Here is a 26,003-nt window from a genome sequence, read left to right on the forward strand (position 1 = left end):
ATCGTGCACTGGCATTGCACAGCACACGGGCGCCTTAGCGTTTTGCCTCCATAAAAACGCAGCCGCCGCGGTCGGGTATGTTCGAACCCGGCAACTCCGGATCAGTAGTCGAGCGCCCTAACCACTGAGCCACCGCGGCGGTTCTTATCTATTTGCTCATTCGGTGTTTTGTTGATTTTGTTCCCCTCAGCTTATATATCATATAGTTCGTGGTACTGAATCGAATTTGGTCGACTGTTACGGAATATTCGTTGGTCTTGCGTGCCAGTCGGTCTGGAACATATGAAAAGAAAATACGTTAGCGTCCTGCACGAAGTAATCGGAGGCTCAGCGTTCGTTGACATCTTCATCATCCCGCGATATCCGCACAGTACATGAGATCGCAGCGTGCTGATTGGAAATCAGACATACGTGAAGCCTTCTTCGTGATCGACTTTTTCCAGTAGCTGAGCTTGGTTGCCTTTCATTTACAGTTTAACCTCGTTGTAACGAAGTCGAAGGGGCCCAGTGATTACTTCGTTATAGCCGTAGCTTCGTTATACCCATTATTTCGTTTTAAACCGTTTCGTTATAACGAAGTTCCACTGCATTTGTTCTACGGAAGCATGACCAGCTTTGAGTTCCCGAAGAGGAGTAGACGTTTGCCGTTGTCATTTAGATACAACAAAGCTGGCTGAAAGCGCAAAACGCAAAGGTGCCCGTGTGCTGTGTGATGTCAGCGCACGTTAAAGATCCCCAAGTGGTCAAAATTATTCCGGAGCTCTCCACTACGGTACCTGTTCCTTCCTTTCTTCTCTCAGTCCCTCCTTTATCCCTTCCCTTACGGCGCGGTTCAGGTGTCCGCCGAGATGTGAGACAGACTCTGCGCCATATCCTTTCCCCAAAAAGCAATTTTCGATTTTCCGGCTGACCCGCCGCGATGGCTCAGTGGTTAGAGCGCTCGGCTACTGATCCGGATTACCCGGGTTCGAACCCGACCACGGCGGCTGCGTTTTTATGGAGGAAAAACGCTAAGGCGTCCGTGTGCTGTGCGATGTCAGTGCACGTTAAAGATCCCCAGGTGGTCGAAATTACTCCGGAGCCCTCCGATACGGCCCCTCTTCCTTCCTTTCTTCTTTCACTCCCTCCTTTATCCCTTCCCTTACGGCGCGGTTCAGGTGTCCAACGATATATGAGACAGATACTGCGCCATTTCCTTTCTCCAAAAGCCAATTATTATTATTATTATTCCGGCTGAAAGCGCCACGGCAAAAAGATGGCCGAGTCTCTTGAGAGACCCGAGTAAAAAAAATGACAGAATCTTGCCCAAAATACGACAGAATGTTTTGTTGTAATTTTCTCGGAACAACAGGTTTTTTCTGCAGTATTGTAATATCTTTGTTTTAAATGTAATTTTTGGTAGTTTTTTACTCTACAACAAGAGACAGCATGATACTACAGAAAATTCTGTTGTTTCTATATAAAGATCTGTTGTTACTACAAGTTCGTGGTGAAAAACACTACAAAAAATCTGTTGCGACGACAGGAACATTTCTGTCGTGTTTTCCGACAGGGACGGACATGCTCCAATAAGAGAGGACGTAAGCTGAAAAAAAGAAGTATATGAACGAAGCCAGTATTCAGCGAAAGAAAAGACAAAAAGAAACAAAAAGCGACAGAACGCCGACGCGTTATCCGGCGGTAAACAAGTGTCTGGACCGGGGCCAACGCCATACGCACCTCCGAGGAAAAAAAAAAAAAAAACGAACGGCCCGATAAGACGGGAGGATGTCTTTGTGCGGCTGAGCATCGCTGGCATTTTCTCTCGAAGGGTAGACGACACGCCACACCTTTGTTTGAGTGGATCGGCCTTCCTGCGTGTTCTGCTGTTCGGCAGCGTTGCCGATCGACGTCCTGCAGAGGCTCGTCTCGCGAGTTCGACACCGCGGCCCTCGCGTGACGTACGCGTGTGCCAGATGACGACATCGCAGGGGTTTCCGTCTATCCGCAGATATTTCCGCTTTAGATGATCGAACGCGATGTATCTATCATTTCCGTCAGCAAGCTGTCGCGCTAAGCGTAAAGGTCAATAACGGCCGATGCGACCACAGCAACCTCTTAAAGGGCCTTTAAGTCCAGGCGCCTTAACACCTACTGGATCCATTCGGGCCCATCGATCTCGAAACATTTGGACCCTCCTTTAAGGAGTACAGACAGCAAAACTTTTGCTTACCTGTTTTGTTCGTTCAAATGATGCGTTAGGCATTAGTAGCCTCGTTTACGTCGGGTCAGGGGATCGAGTTGAGCAAGGTGAGCCCAACTCGACGACTTCGCGTTTACATGAACTCGATTTTAGCGAGTCAAGACCGGTTCAGCTGCAGCGACACCAAGCGATCAAGCGTCGAGCAGGCAACAAGAGAGAGCAATGGCAGCCCCCAAGATCGCGGAACAGACCGCTGTCTCGGAGGCGCAACGGCGCAAGCGAAAGACAGGTTCGCATAGTTATCATCTCCCCTCCCACAGATTACGCCCTTGGAAATCCTGTGTGAAAGTAGTGGAAAGTCGCGCTGTACATCAAACTGCAATTTCGCCAGTGGTTTGCTATATAGAACTGCGCGTCGTGCACCTGCAAGTGGCGCTTCTCCTAACGACGCTCTGCGATCACTTTCCGCGTGTGGGGATGGGTCGGCTGCTCGCGGCCTTTACACCTATTGTCAGCGCTATACCACGGTAAAACCGGATGACGAGGTGAACGTGGGGTGGCCTTGAGGGTGGCATTCGGTCTTATTTTCCACGCCGTATACCACCGTCATGCGGTGACGCCAGCCTAACTAACGGAAGCAGCGACGACGCTAGCTTGACCTACATTTTTTGTCGAAGGCGTTACGGAAACCAGCTGCACCTCAATTTTAATCAGAGAAAATTTTATACTGTTCTGGTATGATGATTACACATCTTGTTATAGGCAGTGGCTAATTCTAAAACAGCATCCGTGCACGCTGGCTTCGATGCAAAGCAAGCTAGTCCTAACGCCCAGCAAGCTGTGCGCTGCCAGCCCGTCGCTGACATGAATGCAATACATTACTGCTTCTAGGTTACAGGCAAGTCAATCTAAACCATTTCTATATATCGAATTATCGGTATATCTAACTATTTCGCAATTCCCTTCGAGTTCGATATATCCGGTTTCGAATGTAAATTAATTTATTCTTGATGTTATTGCGGTTTCGGTTTCATCAATCGAACGATGGCTGTGACGTATAGGCCACGCGAGGCATGAAAAAATTGCGATATAATCATTGATAAATAGTTTTAATTTACTATATATACAACGCTTAGGCCAGCCTGCTTCAAGAGCAGGGATGGCAACAAACGATGTACCAACAGTTATATTGCAGTTTTTTTTTTCATCCCTTGTATCACCTAAACACTTACACGCCACGACCACAGTTCGGTTGACGAAATCGAAACAGCACAAGGGAAGAAATTGAATGATAAAATTTTTAACGGAAGTAGGCGAACAACACGTGGTGGTCTCTTATGCATAGTTACACCATGCAAGCCCTGCCACTAAAACGATGCGTCTATAGTTCTGTAACAAGTTGTCCGCAATCTCTTTCACGCGTACTGAACAGGGAGTTAACTAAAATAACAGACTGCATCTGCGACTGCCCTCAGTGCGGTCAGGATGTGTCCTCTCCCTATGTCTTCTTTGCGCTGGTTCGCGTGGCGCTTTGCAAGTCACGGAGTATTCAGGCTCCTAACAAGGAGATTATTCGTGCCGATTAAGGCATCAAGCCCGAGGCCACCGCCATATGGCAATAGCCGTAACAACGAAACAGTTCCAAGCTCAGGAAATCTTTGCAAGCGCTTGGATACGTACTCAATTGCAAAAAGTTGCCGCGGCATTTGGTACACCCCATTGAATTCATATGGCAGGCATTCTTCGGTGCGAGCCCGTAGGAAGAGAGAGTCACCAGTATCAACGTATTCGCGCACCAATTCACCGGAAGCTTTAGTTTTCTCTCAATTAAAAATTAAATACACTTGAACCTCGTTATAACGAAGATGAAGGGGCCAGGCGATTACTTCGTTATAGCCGTAGCTTCGTTATAGCCCGTGTTGACCGAGCTTCCAAGGAAAATAGTCATCCCTTCATTATATCCGTTATCTCGTTATAAAACGTTTCGTTATAACGAGGTTCGACTGTATTCCCATTCATTTACACGGTGTTCGCTATTGGCGACTGACAGATGGCGCCAGTTGGTAATGTCCGCGAAAACTGGGCATGCTTCCGTGCAGGCGTCCTTCCGTCCTGATTGTCTATAAAGTGGAGCAGAGACCACACCTGTTTGGTAGAGTTCTCAAGACCAATCCTTTCTCCGGAACAAAGTTATTCGATTGCAGAGATTCTAAGAAATTAAGACGTACGGCTTTCCTTTGCTGCTGTGTGGCTGCGTTGTATTGGACGTTTAATTTAGTAATTGTCCCTGAAATTTCGCGCCGGTGCTCCTCCAATTCCACTATCCATTCAATTCGTTGTAATAGGGCGAACAAATCTCGTCTGGGTGCTTAACTTGCTTCGGCAACAAGCGTTCAACGATACTCAGCTCCGTTCATTCCGGTCACGTGACACCGCCGGCAGTATGCACAGTGGATATACAGAGTTTCGAAAGTACTACCTTTCCTCGTACAAACGCTTTCAATGCATCAGCCACGTGGCACGAGGCTTTGAAATGGCCTTCCGGAAAATGACGCCCGCATCCACGATCTTGCAAAGTTTGGACGCGACCAATATCGGCTATATTTTCCTCCTTCCTCAATGGATGAAACTCCTCCCGCTGCACCCTTGCGCAACTTATTGGCTGAGCTCTGTAATAAGGCTGCCGTGATTGAGCGCACATTAAAGAATAGCCTCACGGGTTGCCATCCCTCACCGCCTCTTTTTTTCCCCCCAGATATTGTATGAAGTCGAGGCTTTTCATTTAGAACCGCGCCTTGCGCTTCGCTCTTTACGCCAGCAAATCAGCGCATCACATTCCTTGAAGACGCCTACGCCGCATCACTAAATAACACCAGTAATTAAAAATTTAATATATTTAAGACCATAACAGTGGCCTGGTGGGTTGAGCATCTTCCTCGCATGCGGGAGGTGCGGTGTTCGATTCCCAGCGCCGCCGGTTACCTGCCGGTGATACGAAGGGTGAAAGCTTTCCCCTGGCATGGTGCTCGGTTTATCCGAGGCAAAATGCTTGAGAAACGGGTCTTGGGACCTCAGTTTCTGTGGACGGAAATACCTTGTGCCATGGCGCATTGTGGTCAGAAGCTACCCCTGCGCAGTGAAAACGAATAATCATAATCATTAATAGACATTGCCTTGTTACAGTCATTGTACAGAGCGGTTGTGACAAAATAACGCTTATTTCCAAGTTCTTCACAAGGGCTATCAGAATATACCAAGAAATAACATCGAACTAGCCCCCACTAAGGTCGGAACCGGCATGTTTAAAAACAGCAAAACTTCTAGTCGTGACCGACATGATCAGCACCTTCGTCTTATGATAGCAGTAGCTGGACAACCAGGTTTGAAGATCCGCTCCGTTTCGCAGGATTAGAGAGAAAAAATAAATTTCACAGGGCACGTAAGGTATGACACCACTCTGCAAGGAAAAATGTTTACTTTATAGAATAAAATTTATTTCACTGTTTTGAACTGTCAGGCATACCATGGCAAAATCACCAGTGTGTGCAAAGCTTCAGAAAAATGTTTTGTATTTTTTATTCATAATGTCTTCCGTTAAAAAGTGCTAAATTTGCCTCTCACGCCAACAGTGATAACTCGCTAATAATCATCGCCATCATGCCCACCACCATACTATGGAATTTATGCAGGTCTATGTATTGCCTGGGCAAAATGAACTATAGAACAAAGGGATTGTGATGAGTTCGCCGGGTTTTATCGCAAAAAAAAAAAAAACAAACTGAAACCATACACTAAAGGTGGCTTTCCGAAAGCATGGATATTCAGACAACAGGCCACATCGTGAAAAATTCTTCCATTCATTGCATGTTCATTGTATGCTTTGGAATGTAATAAATGAGAGTGCCAAGTTTCAATAGAAAATGTTCACCGAGTGTAATGTTATCCATGTTGGCCTAACACAGAATAGAACAAAATTGCATTTTGAGAATAATAATGAAGGTTAAAAGTTCTTTATACACAAGTTCCTAAATACACAAGAAATCAGACCTAAAGCGCTAAAGTGCTCCATACCTGCAAACAGGTTCTCCTTGAGCGTTTCCCTCGCCTTTTTTTTTTTTTGCACTCGTAGCAGCTCGCCTTTTCTTCTTTGCTTTTTCTTTCTGTTTCATTTAGCACAGTGCAAGTAACTAATGATCTTGTAACTTTTGAACGGCACTAGCCGGAATCACAATTTTTTTTTTTTTTGTGCAAAGGGTGCACTTCAAGAGTGTTGTCATACCTTAAGACTGCTTACGTGCTGTGAAAGCGAATGCATGTGTGCGTGTGTGTAAGCGTGAGCGTTCGACCTCGACGCAGGTTGCGCATTGAGAAATGAAACGAAGCCTCCGAACGCTGATTCTAGAAGAGCAGAATCTACGAAAGTCCGAGTGAAACACTCAGACACTCGGTCCGAATGCCTGTTGCGAGCCAGCCCCAAATTCGACTAAGAGGCGTATGCTATATGGAGCGATAAATCGTATGACACCGTCCGCAAAGGTGCACAACGAACGGTTGCGCCTCAATTTTAATACTACTAATAAGTTTTCCAGGAAAGGAAACGGCGCAGTAACTGTCTCACATATCGGCGGACACCTCAATCGCGCCTAATGGGAAGAGCTAAAGAACCTGGGGAGGCGTACAATTGAATGTGCACATGCCGTCGATTCGAATGCCTGTCTCAAGCTTGGCTCGAACTTGACCAGCACATGTAAGCTATATATGCAACGAGAAATCGTACGACACCACACGGAACGCTGTACGACAAACCGTTGCTCACAGTTTTTTTTACGAATGCTGTCGTAAAAACTGGCGCCACACGGAGGTCGGCCAGTGGGGGGCATTTGTAGATGAAACGGCATGCACTACATGATTGTCTGAACTCGCGGCGCTCGGCTTGCTACGTGCGTCCTATGGCCGCTTGATGAGTCACCCTTGCCATCGGTGAGATTTTCTGCACTGTTTGGGAGTACACACTAAGGAACAATACTCCTATATGGGAGTAAAAAGGAAGGAAGCTTTCCTCCAGCATCCTTATCAGAGAGTGTGCGCTAGAGGTCATCTTACTCCCTTTTTACTCCTTTCTGCTTAGAGTGCACACACAGAAACACTTACGCACACCGCCAGCTTTTCTCGTAATGGGCCCTGTGAGGCTTTCGTCTTAAAAAAAAAAGGCTCCCACAAAACCGATAAGCTCCAGGAACGGCCAGTATTACACAAAATCCCCCGAAGTCCCTCCTCAAAGACGACGCACACACACTTTATCGCGGACGTCATTTCGTTATGTCACCGGCCATGCTCCAGGTGCATTAATTATCTCGCGTTTCGAGCCCCGGCCACCAGCTATCAACGACTTGTAAATTCAGGGACGCCGACTTCGTCAACCTCCTCGCCACTGCTGCGTGGACGTTGTCTCTCCGGACTGCGCCCGCCGCGGGACGAGCGTTTCCTCAAAGTGACCCAAATTAATCCGTAAGCGGCCTTCGTTTCTCGCTCCTTATAGGCACTCCGGTGAGAGGAGGACAGCGCATCGTGTTTTAGGGCCGCCTGATAAGAGCAACCCCCCCCCCTCTCTCTCTCTCTTTCTCTCCCGCATTTTTCCTCAATAAAGCACGGCTTGATCAACGAGGAAACACCGAGGAAAAAAAAATACACACAGGGCGACAATCAAAGATGCTGCGAATTTCGGCGCCACACAGTGAGTGACGTCACTGATGAACGATGCGGCAGCAGGGGAATACCTGGGCCACCGTACGGCAAGACGAGGAAACTGTAAACTGCATTATGTTGTCTTGTGTGTGTCTACTGTTTTATGTTGTAATTAATGGATTCTTGATCCAATTATTTTCTTTCTAATGCCGAATTTTAATATAAGGTCCTTGTTTTTGGAACTCAAATAAGCATTAGGTTGTCTCGTATATGTTCGCTGTTTTACGTTGTAATTACTAGATTTTTGATCCAATTATTTTCTTTGCAATGCCCAATGCTAATATAAGGTATTTGTTTTTGGAACTCAAATAAACATTATGTTGTCTTGTGTGTGTTCAATGTTTTATGGTGTAATTACTAGATTTTTGATCCAATTGTTTCATTTCATAATGCCGAATGTTACTTTAACACTCTGAATTGCTTGTCATACTTATTATTTGATTATTATTTGTTCTGTATGTTGTAGCTGTGCCTTTTTGATTGCTGCTGTCATGTAGCGGACTCCTGGGCCTCAGTCAAGCTGCTTGAGTAGCTTTTAGGCCGGTGTGACCGTCCAGTTTCATTTCTGCAAAAATAAAATCAATTTATTTATTTTATTTATTTACATTACCCCTCAGGGCCAGTGGCATTACAGAGGGGAGTGGTAAATATACAAAAAACAGTGAGAAAATACAGATGGTTACAAGAATATTTAAAAAGCATCTGAATATACAATGTTAGCTATTGCTACGCGGAACTGCTCATAATTTACAATGCCAGCAACATCTGCGGGAAGGTGGTTCCAGTCACGTGAGGTGCGCGGCAGGAATGACTGCGAGAAGCATTTCGTGTTGCATGACACAATTCCAACTTTGAGATTATGATCAATACGACGGGATACATAAATTGGCTGGGGGATGAGGTGACCGAGTAAAGCAGGATGATGAAACAGCTTGTGGAACAGGGCGAGACAATTGATTGATTGATTGAGTAATTGGTTGATGGATTGATTGGTTGATTGATTGATCATTGTGGCTGGTGTTCTCGTGGAGACCAGGGAATTGCGTGAGATGCGGTGGGGAGGCTCAAAGCACTATCCCTGTGCTTACAGGGTCACGTGACTCCATGGCGTCAGAGTAAACCAGACGCCAATGTGAGTTACAATATAGCTAATTCAGTATAACGTCCTCCCCGTCCCGTGTTCAAATAGATGCATCGCGCTCCTGCCCTCCCTCTTAAGAACGCCAATTATCAGGTCCGGAACTGCACCACATGAATATACGTCACACGCCCTCTACGAGGCCCACATGAGCCGTACGCGCCTGGATACAACGACCACACATGCAATGGAATATGCCTCGTTGTTCAGCCTCGCCGCTTGGGGTGACACGAATACACAGCCTTTCGAGTAACGTCTACAGAAGTCACATCAATCTGCGCATGCGCAGATCGCCTCGAGAACGCCAGATGGCGCCACGTATCCGGCAGCTGCACGCACGCCTTCCGCACCGGGGACCAATCAGAGCGTACTGACTGGCAGTGGGCGGGATGCCGGTACTCCGGTAACGGCAATAGTAACACGGTGCACGGTATGCTAAAGGTATCTATAATATTCGGCCGCATTTTCGGCTACCTGGGCCATGATATTATACCGGCACAGCTGCCAGGCACATAAGTCTTATTTCAGACAGCAGTCTAGTAGCGTCAAGTCATGACCAGAGGAATTCGTGATGCACATTCGTACAATGGTTTGTCGACACTCTGAACGGTGGCGCAGCTGGAGGGGGTGCTTTAACCGCACACAGTCCCGTTCGCTCATTTCCGGTTTACGCCGACACCGTTATCATAGGGCGACACTTCAACGAACGGCGCAGTTTTCACCACCTACCGTGCCGATGCCATGTTTCCAGTAAAACTTCTCGTATGAAGGTTATCGCCTCCAAAAATCAAAAGATTGGGGCAATCGAAGGAAGGACGACGTAAGTCAGTTACCGGGTTTTCACCAGTGACACAATCAGCTGACGTCGGTGGACGGCCTCTGATTATACGGGGTGTCTCATCTTATTCAATACACATTTGGCCCACGTTAATGAACTAATTAACATTTAGGAATATGCTCGAAGGTAACATCCCGGCCAGACAACCCAGTATCGAAAGCGGTGCTCCGTAGCTTTAAGGTGTTACGGCACTTTTACAACAACAACAACGACAAAAAAGAGTCAGTATCGAGGAAAGTGGATAGCCGTGCGTATAATATACAGGGGCGACGACTTTCCGACCGAAGCTGCATCCCTTCGGCAGGCGCGCTTAAAATACATACGGGAGTAGAAAGCGAGGGGGAGGGAGTGTGCAAAATGACGTAATTCGCGTCCGTCTTTCAGGCGCCGAATGCGCGGGGATACAGAAAGGGGGGGCTTTCCCTTCATTGTCATTCAGCCGCCACAGAAGAAGACGCACGCCTGACCGAACGCTCCTCACGTCGCCGTTCGATGCGTCCTTGTGCCATAGCCCTCTCCCATCCTCTCTCTCCTTTCTCTACGTCCTCAAATACGCCTTGGCTCGCGGCCTCGGCATTTCTGCACAAGCGTTTAGGCGGCACGATCATCGCCATCTGGCACAGTTATGCAACACTGTGAAAGCTGGAACAGAATCACTGTCCGTTAAGAGTTCGGGCGCGCTAGAACACACACGCGTTGTGTGTACACAGCTATCGTCAAAAAATGACAGGATTGCACTTAGGTCTGCTTATGAGCGCAAATGAAAAATGAAACTCCCTGTCCGCTTCCTCCCCACATTTTTCATTTTCATCAATTTTCTGTATTTTTGTCTATATTTTATTTTATATTTCTTATTTTTTTATTTCTATATTTATATTTATTTATTTTTACTTTTGTTTCATTTTTAATTTCTGGTTTTCTTTTTATTTCAATACACATACGTAGCTTAAAACTGCTGCTTAATCTGATTAACTTTACATTGTTGTCTTATTCACCATACAATTTATGATTGACAGTTCGTGCGGACAACTTCCGTCCACAAACTTCCGCCTACAACTTCGGTCCACGCCACCCATGAGCCAAGAAAGGCTTTTGCCTTAAAATCTTCGGGCCACGGGGTTTCCTTCTGAGTCATGTAGCGAAGCACTTACAAGACACTCGTACGAACAATGGGTCTTGAAAGGTAAGAACGAGGGTTTTGCGAAACTTATATATACACTTGGAGCTTGAGAGCGCTACCGTAAAGTAAGCAGGTCGGAAGGCAGGCAGCGTCTTAACGTCCCAAACCCGCACACGGGCCATGAAAGACGGCGCAGTAGAAGGATCCGGTCTTGTGCCAATACTTTTCTTAATCTACGTTAATCACCAGCCAAACTGCGTTCCCTCGGCTATTCATTTATTTGCACGACTGCGCTGTTTTTCGCGACATAAAAACCGACACTTACACGAGCGTAATTGCAACTGACATTAACAATATCCCTTCCTGACGCCGAACATGGCAAATGACGGTAAACGCTAAGAAATGTAAATTCATGCGAATATCCCGAACGACCAGCAACTTATAGTCTCAACAATATCGCTCTCAAGTCAGTCACCTCAAGCAAGTACCTACGCATTCCTGTAACTGAAAAGCTGAGCTGGAAAAATCGCGTCGATTTCATCGTTAACAAAGTTAACTGCATGCTTGGGTACTTAAAATGTCGCATTCACTGAGCCCCAGCCAACAATAAGCTTTTGTACTACAAAACCATCACTCGTTCCCAACTGGAATGCGTGTCGTCAGTTTGGGATTCAGGTTACTAACCGTCTGACCAACAAGCTAAAAACGGTTGGAAACAGTTCAGCTCCTTTTAGCAACCGTTACAGCACAACTACGATACCATATAGCCTGAGCCTATCACCGCTTGCATCCATTCGCACACTTGAAGGGTTATGCTTATTTCATGATTTTTTTTTTATCACGGTGATCTGCGCCACGAACTGCTCATTCCGCCTTCATATGTGCAATCGCGCTTAGACCTTAGTTTCTCCTTGGTAATACAATTCATGCGTTTATATGCCACGCTGTAAAAACACCGATGGGACTCACAATATTTTAAATTATTAAACTACGTGGCCTGAAGATTTCCGACCAAGACTGTTCTGGCATTTCGTTCTCGTCAATACCCCAGTATCCACATTTTCGGCTCAACACTATAGCCAAGCCACATGCGAAGACACACCTTGCCAGTGTAGTATTCCCGCGGTGGATGAAGTACTCTTCAAGATTAAAAACTCGCATAAACAATTTCGCGCGGGATATGATCTCCTAGGAGGCAGAACGAATCCAAAAACAATAAGACTGGAACCACGGAGAGGTGGAACTAATATGGGTGCCGTCACACTCGGGAAACAGGGGAAACGAGTTGGCTCACAGTATATAGCTCGAGGTTATGTCAGCCGAGCAGTGAGCCGGGTTGAGTCCCCAAATTTCACGATAGATATATTCATATCCTTTCACGACTACACAAATTCGTTTAAAGTGGAAAGGAGGATCTATCCGCCCCCAGACAAGAAGCTCGACAAAAGCCAGGAGGTGACGTGGCGTCGACTCCAGACGCGATCCTTCTTGAGCCCGTCGAGACTACCACACATGCATCCAACGGAATACAATCCGACTTGCAAAGAATGTAGCGAGATAGCCGGATATACGTCCACATTCTATGGAGCTGCGAAAAGGCGCCGCCACCGGCGGACAGAGCGGTGGGAGGCTATACTGGCCAGCTCAGACCCGTTGACGCAAGTCCGGGCCACTGAAAGGGAACGGAGCAGCGCAAAAACAAGCCATCACACAAGAAGGGCAAGACACAACACGAGCACTCTTGTTCTTGTTCAGTGGGCCCATCTTTTATGGTTAAAAAATGCACCAACTAGCCCAAATAGAAGTTTTACTGAAGTATCTTTCTTGTTCACTGGGCCCATCTTTTTGTGTTCGTCCCTCTTCAAGCAGCATTGACCTTTTGCTCACCCACATCGTGGACTCTACCTGGAGAGCAAGGCGCTACGGCCAGCGCTCGTGTTGTGTCTTGCCCTTCTTGTGTGATTGCTTGTTTTTGCGCTGATCCGTTCCCTTGGTTAAAAAATGCACCAACTAGCCCAAATAGAAGTTTTACCGGGCCACTGAGTGAGCTCACAAGGTCGCCAAGAGCCATGGGCTCGAAGCCATCTAGTACAGTGCCCACTATAGGGCTCAGTGCCGGCAATAAACCTTTCCCAATCCAATCCGTCTAGGCGAGTTCTGAGGCGCTCTACGCGGTACAAACGTCGCAGCAAACGTGTTGTCATAATTTCGCAGTCGCTGACTTGGGGTTATTCATATACGTGGGGCCACGCGTGACGCAGGCGCCGTTTAAAATGAGCTCTTCATCGTCCTCGCTTCCTGTCAGCGTCGCTTATTTCCAGTTCTCAGCCGAGGCGCAAGTCGTAAAATACCGTTTTGACAGCCGTCTACCGACGAGCGTCGTCGGACGTGAGCGAGAAATGTTTTCCCCCGTGTCTCTGCTAGCACGCTCATCCACCTTATATACGATTCAACGTCAGCAGTGATATTTGCGCGCTCGAAGTTATTCTCGCGGTCCGGATCTTTCTTTCTTGGTTTTATTCTAAAGGATTCCGCTTCGATTGGCACCCGTCGTAAAGCTGTCAGCACGCGAGCCGAGTTTTTAATAGTCCGCGCGATACGAGCGAATCTTTATCAGCGATCGGGTGGAGTCCAACGGTGCCGCTCACCGACGGCTGCTGCTGGCTCGTTGTTTTCAAAGGCGAAACGCGTGCGAGCGACAGTTCCCAAACGGCGGGTGAAAATTGGTTTTTTGGGCAAACGAAATGGCGTAGTATCTGTCTCATATATCGTTGGACACCTGAACCGCGCCGTAAGGGAAGGGATAAAGAGGGGAGTGAAAGAAGAAAGAGGTGCCGTAGTGGAGGGCTCCGGAATAATTTCGACCACCTGGGTGTAAATAGTTTGTACATATTACCTCTCCCCCCTGTCCTCTCTTCCTGACCCCTCACCTCTTTCATTTCATTTCTCCATTCTGCCTGCTGTCCTTTATTTCCGCTGCCCCAGCTCAGGTGCTTCAGTATCGATGGCAGATGCCGGGGCTAGCAAAAATCTTTTCCTTCCTTTTTACTATTATTTTTAATAAAACCACTACCACCACCACCACCATCTTTAAAGTGTATACTGACATCGCACAGCACGCGGGCGCCTTTTTGCGTTAATAATAATAATAATAATAATAATAATAATAATAATAATAATAATAATAATAATAATAATAATAATAATTCGCCTCCATCGAAACGCGGCCGCCGCGGCCGTGACCGAACCCGGGTACTCCGGATCAGCCGAGCACCCTATTCACCGAGCCACCGCGGCCGGTCAAAAAGCACACCTCACCCCCTTGAGGTTTTCAACGGTGCTGATGAAGAAAAACGAACAGCAATGCGTGAACGAGAAACGGGATCGATGGGTTGTATGTTTTATATAAAGGCTGTACGTGAACTCCCCCCCCCCCCCCTTTATTTTAGGACTTCCTTTCCCTCGCGACGCGGTTCAGACGTCCGTCCGCCCACAATGAAAGAGTGACTGCGTCTTTCCAGCCTTCATAAACTACAACTGAACCGCGTAGTCATTTCGCCCATGAGAAAACTGAACGTGTACAGAACCGCTGCAATGCGACGAAGAGTAATAGCGGAGCGACAGACGGTGGGGAGGGGGACGAGGGGGAGCCATCACAGTGGTCTTTCCCTTCCTTCATGTGTCCTGTTTTGGAGGCGCTTACTCGTACACCTTTCAGCAAAGCAATGGCGCCTAAGACCTTGCAATTACCGCTTGGCTACTGAGTTTGAGTTACGGAATTTAATGCTCATGGCTATCGGCGCATACGATCAACCTTCTTATAGGCACGCATATTATAGAAATTATAGAGCGATGTCTTTGGTGATATCGAAGCGAAAAAGCCGCCGGTTTTCTGCTCTGCAAACAGGCCGACAGCGGGGCTGCATTTGCCAACTGCAGCCGTTACAGTGCAGCTTGTTAGCTGGGGACGTAGGCTCATAAGCAGTCCGTGGACTCACCAAGCGGTACCCACAACCAGGAGAGGACGCAAATAAGTATGATGCAGCTAATGTTAAACTTCAAAAAGTAACAAATAAATTGTAACCTGGGTGACCGATTTGGAAGAAAAACGAAGCGTTTGAGCATATGCCCCGTATACGGGAGGTGCGGGGTTCGATCCCATTGCCACCGCGTACAGTGGGTTTCGAGTAGGTACGAGCTTTCCCCTGGCATGGTGCTCGGACTTCTGGAAGTGAAATGCTTGGAAAATAGGTCCCCCTCCCCCCTCTTTGCCACTTGTGAGGCGAAAAAATTGGCTGTGGTTTAGCTCTGGTTAAACCTGGAAAGACGCGATAGCTACAGCTGGCCGAGTGGAACTTGGTCACGTGACCAACCACGTGATCAGCCACGGCGCCGCGCCGCCGGCAGCTGCTCCGCACCACGTGACGAACTACGTGACAGCGTGGCGGCGTCGCCGCGCTGAAGACTCGAAATGCTACCGTAATGTAGCTATCGCTACAGAACACCTGTCAGGACACTTTTTATCAAGGCTGCCCTGTTCCACCAAAAGAAGTGCGGTTTGAATGCATTGCACCATATATTTTTCTTTTACTGTCTTAAGAACAGCTATTAATTCACCCTTGAAAGCATCCATGGTTTAGACAGCCAGATCGCATCCGCTGCGCTGACCTTAGTGATTTGTGCCTCCGACTTTGTTGGCTCTGCGTCCTTCGCAAAGCTTCCCGGAAGTACTGCTTCTAAATGAAAGCTGCAGCCAACTGCGCGTAACACTTTTCTGACAATTGCTAATCAAGTACACATATTCGCCGTTGTGCGTCTGAATGCTGTATCTTGGGGTCAAAAGTATACGGGGAATCAAATATTGAAATGGGGAATGTGAAATGTGAATGTTGCCAACTGAGCCAGAACATTCGAAAAAAAAAATTAGAGAGAGGGCCCTTTGCCCCATTTTCTAGTTCGTAACTAGTTTAACACACCTATTTAGATATTTCCTATTTCCTTTCATTCCATTTCTCTGTCTTCCAAGTAAATATCTCCAGTTCTCCACTTTCCCCCCATTAATGTTCCCTATTTCTGCTGTACGCATCCCCAAGTCCAACATTCACATAATAATAATTAATTATTGGTTTTTGGGGAAAGGAAATGGCGCAGTATCTGTCTCATATATCGTTGGACACCTGAACCGCGCCGTAAGGGAAGGGATAAAGGAGGGGGTGAAAGAAGAAAGGAAGAGAGAAGTGCCGTAGTGGAGGGCTCCGGAATAATTTCGACCACCTGGGGATTTTTAACGTGCACTGACATCGCACAGCACACGGGTACCTTAGCGTTTTTCCTCCATTAAAACGCAGCCGCCGCGAACCCGACCGCGGCGGCTGCGAAAATGGGGCAATGGGCCCTCTCTCTCATTTTTTTCGAATGTTCTGGCTCAGTTGGCTTCATTGCCTAACCTTTCTTTCCATTCGGGTGCATTGCACTTATTGGGGAGCAGCTCAAGCAAATTGCGTTGCGAGAGGAACTTGGTTGTTTGTCAAATTCTCTGTTCGTTCCTCAGCTCCGTGGACAAAAGCATTACCGCAAATATGTTGCGACGACAGAAAATTTTACGTTGTCTTTCGACAGGGAACTGAGCGAACCAACCAGGTGGTCGAAATCATTCCGGAGACCTCCACTACGGCACCTCTTTCTTCCTTTCTTCGTTCATTGCCACCTCTATCCCTTACGGCGCGGTTCGGGTGTCCACCGAGATACGCGAGACAGTTACTGCGCCATTTCCTTTCACCAAAAGCCAATTTTTTCAAAGCCTGACGAATTCTGACGCATCCACATTGGGTCCATATACAGGGCGTGCGCGGCACTCTCCAAAAATCCACGCTTGCGAGGAGGAGAGCCCGGGGGAACGCGCGTTTTCAAAGCACCACGTGCCTGCGCGCGCTGCACAGGCGCCCCCTGACAGACCGCTACCACCGCCTGACTGTGTCCCGTGATGAGCGGCCCAAGCGCGCGCCTGTCAGGCACCGAAGCGCGCCTCGTGCCTTCACGGTCGGCGCGCGACGGGCGATGCTCATTGGCACGACAAGCGCCCGTGGCAGCATGCATGCGGCTGTGTGTGCGTGAGTGGGCTTGAGTCGTGCCTGTACTACTACAACAGCGGGCCACGCATTGTTTCACACTGGGTGCATCTGTACGCGACGGCTCTCACGCGGAAGGGAACTGCGCGTGTACGTCCTTCCCTCCCCCCTCCCCCTCCCGCCGCCCTGGAGAATTCAATTCACTCGGCGTCGCACGGTGCATGCAGTCTATGAATAAAGGCCCCGATGAAGGGAGCGATTGTTCATTCATTAGCGTCCAGCCGAGCGTAGACGTCTGCGGCTGCAGGATCACGACGGCTTTGTTGGCGAAGAATCGCGGTCCCTTATGGACTGCTCCCTGTGCGATAATCAAGGCGGTTGTTCGCGAAGGCGCACGAGGCTCGCCGAGAAGGTTCGGCGAGTAGTGTCTCAGAGGAACGGGGCCGGGAGAGGAGGCCGTGTCGGCTTCGATGATTGCCGAACGCGGTTGAACAGTTCGCTCCTGCAGCCCGCCTCCTTGCCTGTCGTCTCCGCAACGCTAAGGTATACACACCTCGATGATGCCTCCTGATTTTAGAATGAAACAATATATATATATATATATATATATATATATATATATATATATATATATATATATATATATATATATATATATATATATATATATATATAGCAGACAAGGCTCTCTCAAGGTTCGCTTACGCGCAAAACATAAATACCCACGAAAGCAGCAGATTGGACATCCGTCGCCGTAGTTCAGTTGGTAAGAGCACCGGACGCGATATTCGGAGGTCGTGGGTTCGGATCACAGCGGCGGCATGGTTGTTTTTTCTGCTGCTTTATAAGTAATTTTCTTTAAAAAAAACTAATTGATTGGTACTAGATATTTAAAAAAATAGAAACATTCCCCTGTGCACCCATGGTTTCGGTGACTGTTGGCTTCCTTTATATATATATATATATATATATATATATATATATATACCAAAAGTGATTTCCTGGCAGCTGATTGATCAATACAATATCAAGTCACCAGAACTTAAAAAACACAACAGGATTTAATTCACGACGATTCGGCTAGAGGACCGGCCTTTTTCGAGTGTACTGCAGCATCATGATATATATATATATATCATGATGCAGTGACCTCCATCTCCAGGTATATGGGCAGAGGCAGTGACCACGGTCCTTTTTCCGGCATTGTCCATTTGCAAGGCTAAGTTCGAGTGCTTGGCCGAGAGCCTGGCCAACTCGACTGATAAGCATGACCTTTTCTTTATCCGCGCGCGAACAAAGAAGCAAGCGCAGCAGAGGCTGGGCACAGTGAAAGAGTAATCGGGGTTGAAGACCCATCAGAACAACACTGAATCAGACCATGTCGGTGCCATCAGGACGGTTGAGCAATTGCTGCGCAAGGCCGGCTTATATGGATTTAAGAGGGGGGGGAGGGGGGGGGGGGAAGCATTCTTTATGTGAAAGAATCTCTGTGCGGGAATGATTGGGCTATTGAGGAAATCGACTTTCGAGGTCAAGCGGCGACGACCTTTTTTTTTTTCTCGTCGGTGTCGTGGGCACAAAGGCTGAGCAAGGTCAGTTATCCGTCTCTTCGCCATTTGTCTCATTACTGCTTATTGCCTGTTGTAATCCCCGAGCGAACACCTTTGCCTGCACGCCTTAATCGCTACATGCAGTAGCATATCCGGTAACGCTGAAGAAAATCCCTGGCCATGCTCCTCGTTTTATGTAATATTGGTTTCACTAATAACAACGATAACCTTTCGAACAAACTTTCGAAATGTTCGAATAAATCTTTCGAACGTGCGCGTTGAGTAATAGTTGCTGATGACGCGACTCTATGATACATCTTTGCAAACGCGCAAGAGCTTCCTAACATCAGCATCGTAGGCACAAAACGGACTCATCAGTGTCGCAGACGTTGTGACAGGCTTTACAATAAAGCACGACAACTTTGTGATATGCAAGCAGCACGAAAGTGGATTGCCTGTTATTTATATGTACGAAACGTCGTGCTATAGAGTTCTTGCAACTATCTAGAGCCTGTCAGCGACACATCGCAAAGGAAATTTTGGACATGGAAATCACTGGAGGTATGCGATGCATTCTGAGCGTTCTAAATACCCCTGAATACTTCTTTTATGTTTAAGAATTTCTCTGTGAAATCCTCAAGCAGAAATACTTCTGAAAAAAGATTTTAAAGTCAAGCTTCAGAACAATTGCAGGAGAAAGCGCTGGAATGAATCGACTGGTAAATTTCACCGGTGGACATAGAGCCAAGGCGTCGAACGCTTTGGCTCAGTGTCCACCAGTGAAATTTATCAGTTGCCTCATTCCAGTAGTCGCATACTACTACTACTACTACTACTACTACTACTACTACTACTATAGTGGTGGCGGTGGTGGTAGTAGTAGTAGTGGTTTATTTAAAACACTAAAAAGGAAGGAAAACATTTTTGCCAGCTCCAGCAAAAAGAGGTGAGGGGACAGGCAGAAATGATGAGGGAGAGAAGTACTGTGTACAAGTATTCTATTCACACAATGACATATGTACAGGTAGGGCGCGTATGATGTCCATAACCGAAGAAATCGCGTAACCGAAGAATCCAAAATTCCCATGATTTCATGTACGTTAGAAATTATGCCTTCCCGTAATAAGGCAGACTTCGAATGTGTCTTTTGGCAAATATACGCATATGTCACTTGCCACACGTAGACGCCTGCAGAAATCTGAACTTCGTTTGGTGACAGGTCGTGTTTGTTCGCGGGAACAGTTTTCCCCCAGGAATGTATAAGCCATCCGCTAGATGTACCTGGGTCCTTTACAGCAGACTGCTGCGCTTCAATTTCGCGTGACGCATTTAACTCGACTCAACAAATGTATGCAAAGCGTCTGCCCATCTGGTCAGGGCACAAAGAGGAAGGGGCTCGAGCCTACCGACTGAATGCTATCTACCCGGGGGCAAATGTTTGCACAACGTAATTACGAATAATTACGGACGTTTCCTTGTTGCTCATTGGCCAAGAATACAGCCGCACAAAGAGGAAGAAACAGACACGATCGCGTAAAAAAAAAAAGCGACAGAAGTCCCGCTTAGGACATATACTATACAGACATAGGTTTACACACAGGCAACGTGCAGAAGGCGAGAAATAAGCGTCCCCCTGTAAAGCACGTGTCTTCCGTTTACAACGAATTCGTTACGCAACGAACTGTTCGATACAGTATGTCAGCGCAAAACGTGTCCGTTGCAATGGTCGCCGGCTGGAGGTGACGGACATAATCTCCGCCACCGCGGCGATTCCAGCGAGCTGCCTGTCCCTTCGATTACTACACAATTCACTGGCATATCGTCCTTCAGGAGCTTTAAAGATTGCATCGCTCCATAGACGCAGATGCCATTCGTTCTCCGTCCGATCCCGTGAAAAAAGAGAAAAAGTCTGAGGGCCTTTGGAGACACTAAGCAAAGATGACCCAGGACGCAGGCACAATGATATATTGCTACTGAGTCCAGATGTAATGATTATGAGAATGGCTTAAAACGACTATGCATTAAGACCCGATCACTGTATCGCCAAGCTTCGCACGTTGACGCTAGTTATCCAGCTTGCAACCGTTGTTGGCACACGATGCGGTCGACTCGCCATGCCGCAAAACAAAACGCAGCCTGCCAGATTACGCAGTGTGGCTACTCACCTTCGACGACCCCGCCGAGCCGGCCTCGCTGACGTCACTCTGCGACGCCTCGTCGTCCCACGAGGCGCTGGACACGGTGGAGGACAGAGAGCAGGAGCTGCACGAGCGGCCGCCCAGCGAGAGGTAGTCCCGGGCCTCGCCGCCCGACGAGTGGTCGGCGGCGTCCACCTCCTCGATGATCTCGGGCGAGACGTCGCAGCTGCTGAAGTCGCTCACAATCACGCACGGCGCGCTGAGCACGGGACACGACAGGGACAGGCACTGCGCGAGCGGCCGCTTGCTGCCGCCGTTGTTGGCGCACATGACCCGGTCGCCCGGAAGGCTGGTGCGGTGCAGGTGGTGCTGCGGCTGGTGCAGAGAGTTGGCGACGTCGAAGCCATCGTCCCCGCCACCTCCTCCACTTCCGTGGATCAGCACGGAACAGACATGGTCGCCGCCGTTGTGGTCGGGGGCCGAGACGACGAGACTCCCGTTGGCACCAGCACCGGAGACGGTGGTCGCCACCATCAAGGCTGCGTCCTCGCTGCTGTCAAAATCCACGGCCGAGTCGGCGCTGCAGGAGCGCCGCGACTTGGACGACAGCGGCACGAAGCACGGCTCATCCAGCTCACCGGGCATCGGAGAAGGCGGCGACTCGATCACCACAACCGACACGAGCGACGCGGGCGACTCGGCGTGACCGCTGTCCTCGGACGACAGCGTCACGCTCTCGGATGCCGGCGTCATGAGCGTCGGCGACTTGTCGCTGCTGTTGAGCTGCTGCTGCTGCTGCTGCCGGCGCGCGCCGAACAGCAGCGGCGTCTTGGCGAACACCTCGCGCAGGAGCTGGCAGGGCCGCCAGCGCTTGCAGCGCTGAATGGATTCGAGCGAGTACGCCTTCTTGGCCGTCGTAGCGCCGCCGCTGCAAGCTGCGCGAGCGCGCGATCCGCCGTCCTCTTTCCGGGATGGGCTGGACGAAGTGGCGGGGCCGCCGCTGCTGCTGTTGTTGAAGCTACGCGAGCGGGTACGACTGGCGGCGCCGCGACGGCACGAGGCCTCGCCGCTATCGTCGTCGCTGCGTCGGTCCTCCATCGGTCTGCACGCGCGAGCACTCACAAACACGCGTTCTCGTCGTCGGCGAACAGCCGCGCTTCGCTAGCAGCACCCACCAGACACGGACAGACACAGCGCGCACAACCACCACACTTACTGGTTCCTCGGCGCCCTGTCACATTTCTCGGACAACCAGGCTCCCAACTCGCAGCCGACACGAACGTCGAAGAAAAGATGCAGTCTGGCGGCAACGTGCAGCAGTTAGCGGCATACCACGAAGCAGACGGAGAGCGAGCAACGGCCGCCAGCAACTGCAAAGCGGCGACAGAACTGCGTCCGCTCCGATCCAGACGTAGCGCCAGTTGAACGACGCCGACAGTCGCGTCGAGCGCGTGAAGAGCTTCGCACGTCGGAAAACACACAAACGGCGCACGGTGGGGGAGTAGCACTTCGTCCGGGGACCGCCCGCTCGCGACGTCGAGACTAGGAGGCGGCGGTCGGCGAAAGGCGGCCGCGCATCTCTATCGCCGAGTTGAATCCGGCGCTGCGTTCGTTCGGTCGACGCCGTCCCGCGCCGTTCGTGTTTCAAAAGTTGCTCAAGACCCCGGATCGAGTGGCGCGGCGCGGAGCCGTGTACACGATTCCTCTCTCGGCACGCGGTTTCGTTTTCGTCTTGCTTTTTTTTTCTTTCCTGCCCGTATATCCGGCTTTTTCGGTGCCGCTGCACGCTTTCTTTTTGTGCTTTCTCGTTTCGATGCGCAGGCAGCAGCGACACCGTCAACGACGAGAGACGGAGACGGACTGCACACTCACACACGCACGCACGCACTTGCACATACACGTGGAAGGCTTCGGAAACGGCGAGAACTCCGACCACGACGACGGCTGATTCCACGCGCCGCCAACAGGTTCAGCACACTACGCCCATGCTGCGCCGAACGGCTGTGACGACGGCACAGCGGCTACCTACTCGTCGCTGCCAGCCACGCGACCCAATTATCGGGTTGTTTCAAGCTGGGAGTGCGGAGCGCACGGGGCGCGAGGTGGGGGGAGAATTGTACATTTTCTCGCTCCAAACTTGTTATGTTGTTTCCCCGTTCCGCTGTCGTTACGTCGCCACCACAGCCGCGACCGCAGCCGTCGTTCGTAGTTGTTTCCTCGATATTTCTTTTTTCTTTTTTTTGCGCCGTTTACTTTCCTCTCAAAGCGATGCCGAATAATTCGTCTGCTCGACAGCTTCGTTCGGCGGAAATGACCCGGGACGCAGTTGCGCAGCGCGCTAACGCGCAACTTCCTGCTCGCTCGCTAGGCGCGTTGGAGTCCAGCGCGCAAAGCAAGATAACAGCAAATAAAATATGCACCCGGCATCGACACACCGCTCCTCTATGGAGCTGATTAAATCCGCAAGAGCGCACAATTATGCTTACGGAGGATCTCAGGGTAGCGGATGTGTTATGCATGTACGTACGGTGCTGTCATTCCGACCAGGGGTCCGGTTTTGGACAACTTGGTGGCCAACACGCTGTCCGTCTCGGGGAGGCGTCACGAAGCGCTGAAGAAACGGGCACTCACGAAGCGATTTCCACGCAACACGTGGTTGGTTCGCCACGGCGGCGGCGTCCTGTTTTTGTTATCGTTTACGAGTTTTTGATGTTTTCATGTTTAGTTTCGCTCTACCCATACATCGCCGTTAAAGGCTGCTGCTCGGCGCTCTTGCAGACGACGTTGCGCAAAAAAGCGCGCCAAATTGCCGATGCGGTGCCGCCATCTGTGGAGTAAGAAAGCAACTAAGTATTAGCTTATATTGAGATATATAGTTAAGTTTTCACGCAATATGCAGAGAAATTTCTATTTTAGCAAATCACAGTTTAATGGTTTTACGATTGCTTTCGTATGACATTTTGCAACAGTTTTTATATGCGGTACGGGTTTGCATACTTGGTTATTTATTCCTGAAACTACAAAACAAAAACGTAATAACATTTATTACGCAGCTGTAGAGAAACTTGGAACAACTTCTATACTTTTGCATTAAAATTTCGACAGAAACCAGTGTTGTAGAAATATAGCCTTTTTGTGTTGATAGCCTTGTGCCACTTGTATTTATAAACATCTGATGTAGAGGGCACCACCATGCTTTGGGTCGAGTGTTGGTAGTAGTAGCTCTAAGGGCCGAGAGAGCGGAAGATTTCACATTGCTATTTCCTCTTCCGTAGCAAATTCTTTGTTTTCCGTGCACACGCCCTTCAAGTGTGCGCTCTTTCACTGGTTTCAAGCATGCAGTGGTTACCTAACAAGACAATTTGCTGCGCAACTGCTGTGCAATGATTATGCTCCCCAAGGCGTTCGAAGTGTGTTCAATATTCAAAGAACAGGCGATTCGACTACGTTGAGAGGTTTATGATTAAGGTTCCGAGAGGGCAGCACATGTCTTCCTTAAAATACGTGTGCGCGAATATTCGAAATTTTCGAACCGCGATTTCAGTTCCTCCTATTCGATTCGTTAAATAAATCAAATAGGGCATGTTCAGAATTATTAGAAATTGTTCGAATATGGCCAGAAGTTTTCGAAAAAATCCTGAGAGCACTTCAGTGTTCAGTCCCCTTACGTGGAGGAATGCGAAAGCATGTGTTTTGAGGAAAGGAAGCGTTTTTGACGAAAGGGCACAGTAGCTCGCAGATCTCTACATCTTTTACATTTTGCTTCCACATTTTTCGGACACCTTCTCACCGGCATTAATAATTGCCATGAAGAAGACGCCGTCATTATCACCGTCGTCGCCCACTCCGACGAAATGGTAATCGTTATTTATTTACCATTCTTGGCTGGTGAACAATGCATGCATGGGTAGTAAAAAGGCTGTACTGCCCATACCACGAAGACTTGCTGACCCTGGCCTGGGTCCCCGGTTATAAACGATGGTGCCGCCGCGATGGCCCAGTGGTTATGGTGCTCGGCTGCTGACCCGAAAGACGCACGTCCGATCCCGGCCGCGGCGGTAGAATTTCGATGGAGGCGACATTCTAGAGGCCCGTGTACTGTGCGATGTCAGTGCACGTTAAAGAACTCTAGGTGGTCGAAATTCCCGGAGCCCTTCACTACAGCGTCCCTCATAGCCTGAGTCGATTTCGGACGTTAAACCCTCATAAACCTTAAACCATGCAGCATGAAGAGCGAAAGGGAAATAGGCTGCGATGGCCGTTGCGCAGCCTTCAAAATAGGTGGAACGTCGGAGGGTTTAGGGTTGACGGACTGGGCGGCGGTGACAGGCAAACGTCGCCACAGAGGAATGGCACGCAGAAGTCAGGAAGACTCGTGACGCGTACATACGGTGCGTGAGCCCTCTTATCTTGTTATCTTGCTTTGCGCGATTGCTGACCTGGCGCAGTCAGTCGAGAAAAAAAAATACGCACCGTAGACACCTATACAGCAGAATGCCTGCCAGGACGAATGTCGGAGAGCGGTCGGAGGTGAAATGTGCGCATATGGGAGACGTTCGTTTTGTGCAGTACTCCGGCTATTGAATCAGTGCTTAAAGGGACACTGAGGAGAACTCCATCATTTTTTTTTTGTTAGCAAAATCTGATAGTTCGGCATTTCATGGCTTTGTTGCCGCTTGTCTGGGCGCGAAAGATGCATTTATTTCAAAAAATTTAGATTCGAAGAAGAAAAAGTTTTTCCCGCCGCTCTAATTCAAACTCAGGGAACTCTTATGACGCCACGGCAACTCTTATGACGTCTCAGAACAGAGTGACCTGATACGTGACGTAAACGCAGACTCCGTGATTTCTGACGGCTAGCGGTGCGGTGCGCAACCTTTTTTTGCCAGCCTCAGAGATTCGTGACTTCCATGAAGTAAGGAAAATTCGTCCAAGGTGGCGCCTCTTGTCCTAGGAAGTCATCACGCTTGTACTTGCGAGATTGGCTTGTGGCGGCGACACCTGTATTTGGGTTCTTGTTATTTTCTACATTATAAGAGCTTTGTCTTCAGTAAGAGTGGCGTTTTTGTGATCAGGAGCTGCTATTCTATCGATACAAGCCAACTTCAATTTCTCCTCAGTGTCCCTTTAAAGGGACAATAAATGGAAATATACCAAGTCAGGCTAGACTGATAAGGTAGGCTTAACTTATAGAGAACATATTATCTTTACCGAAAACAACACT

At 48.8% G+C, this 26,003-nt stretch overlaps 1 protein-coding gene across 1 annotated transcript in view; it reads right to left on the bottom strand.

Annotated features, from left to right (window-relative positions):
• LOC144133469 (inositol-trisphosphate 3-kinase B-like) overlaps nucleotides 1–26,003 on the bottom strand; it is a 246,175-nt gene that overhangs the window by 219,137 nt on the left and 1,035 nt on the right. Inside the window, exon 2 of the mRNA XM_077666582.1 lies at nucleotides 20,807–23,606. Within this exon, the coding sequence (XP_077522708.1) occupies nucleotides 20,807–21,877 (1,071 nt within the window). The 5' untranslated portion in view covers nucleotides 21,878–23,606. The remainder of the gene's footprint in view (nucleotides 1–20,806; nucleotides 23,607–26,003) is intronic.

The sequence above is a fragment of the Amblyomma americanum genome, chromosome 5 (genome assembly GCF_052857255.1).
Source record: "Amblyomma americanum isolate KBUSLIRL-KWMA chromosome 5, ASM5285725v1, whole genome shotgun sequence".
Taxonomy (NCBI): Eukaryota; Metazoa; Arthropoda; class Arachnida; order Ixodida; family Ixodidae; genus Amblyomma; species Amblyomma americanum.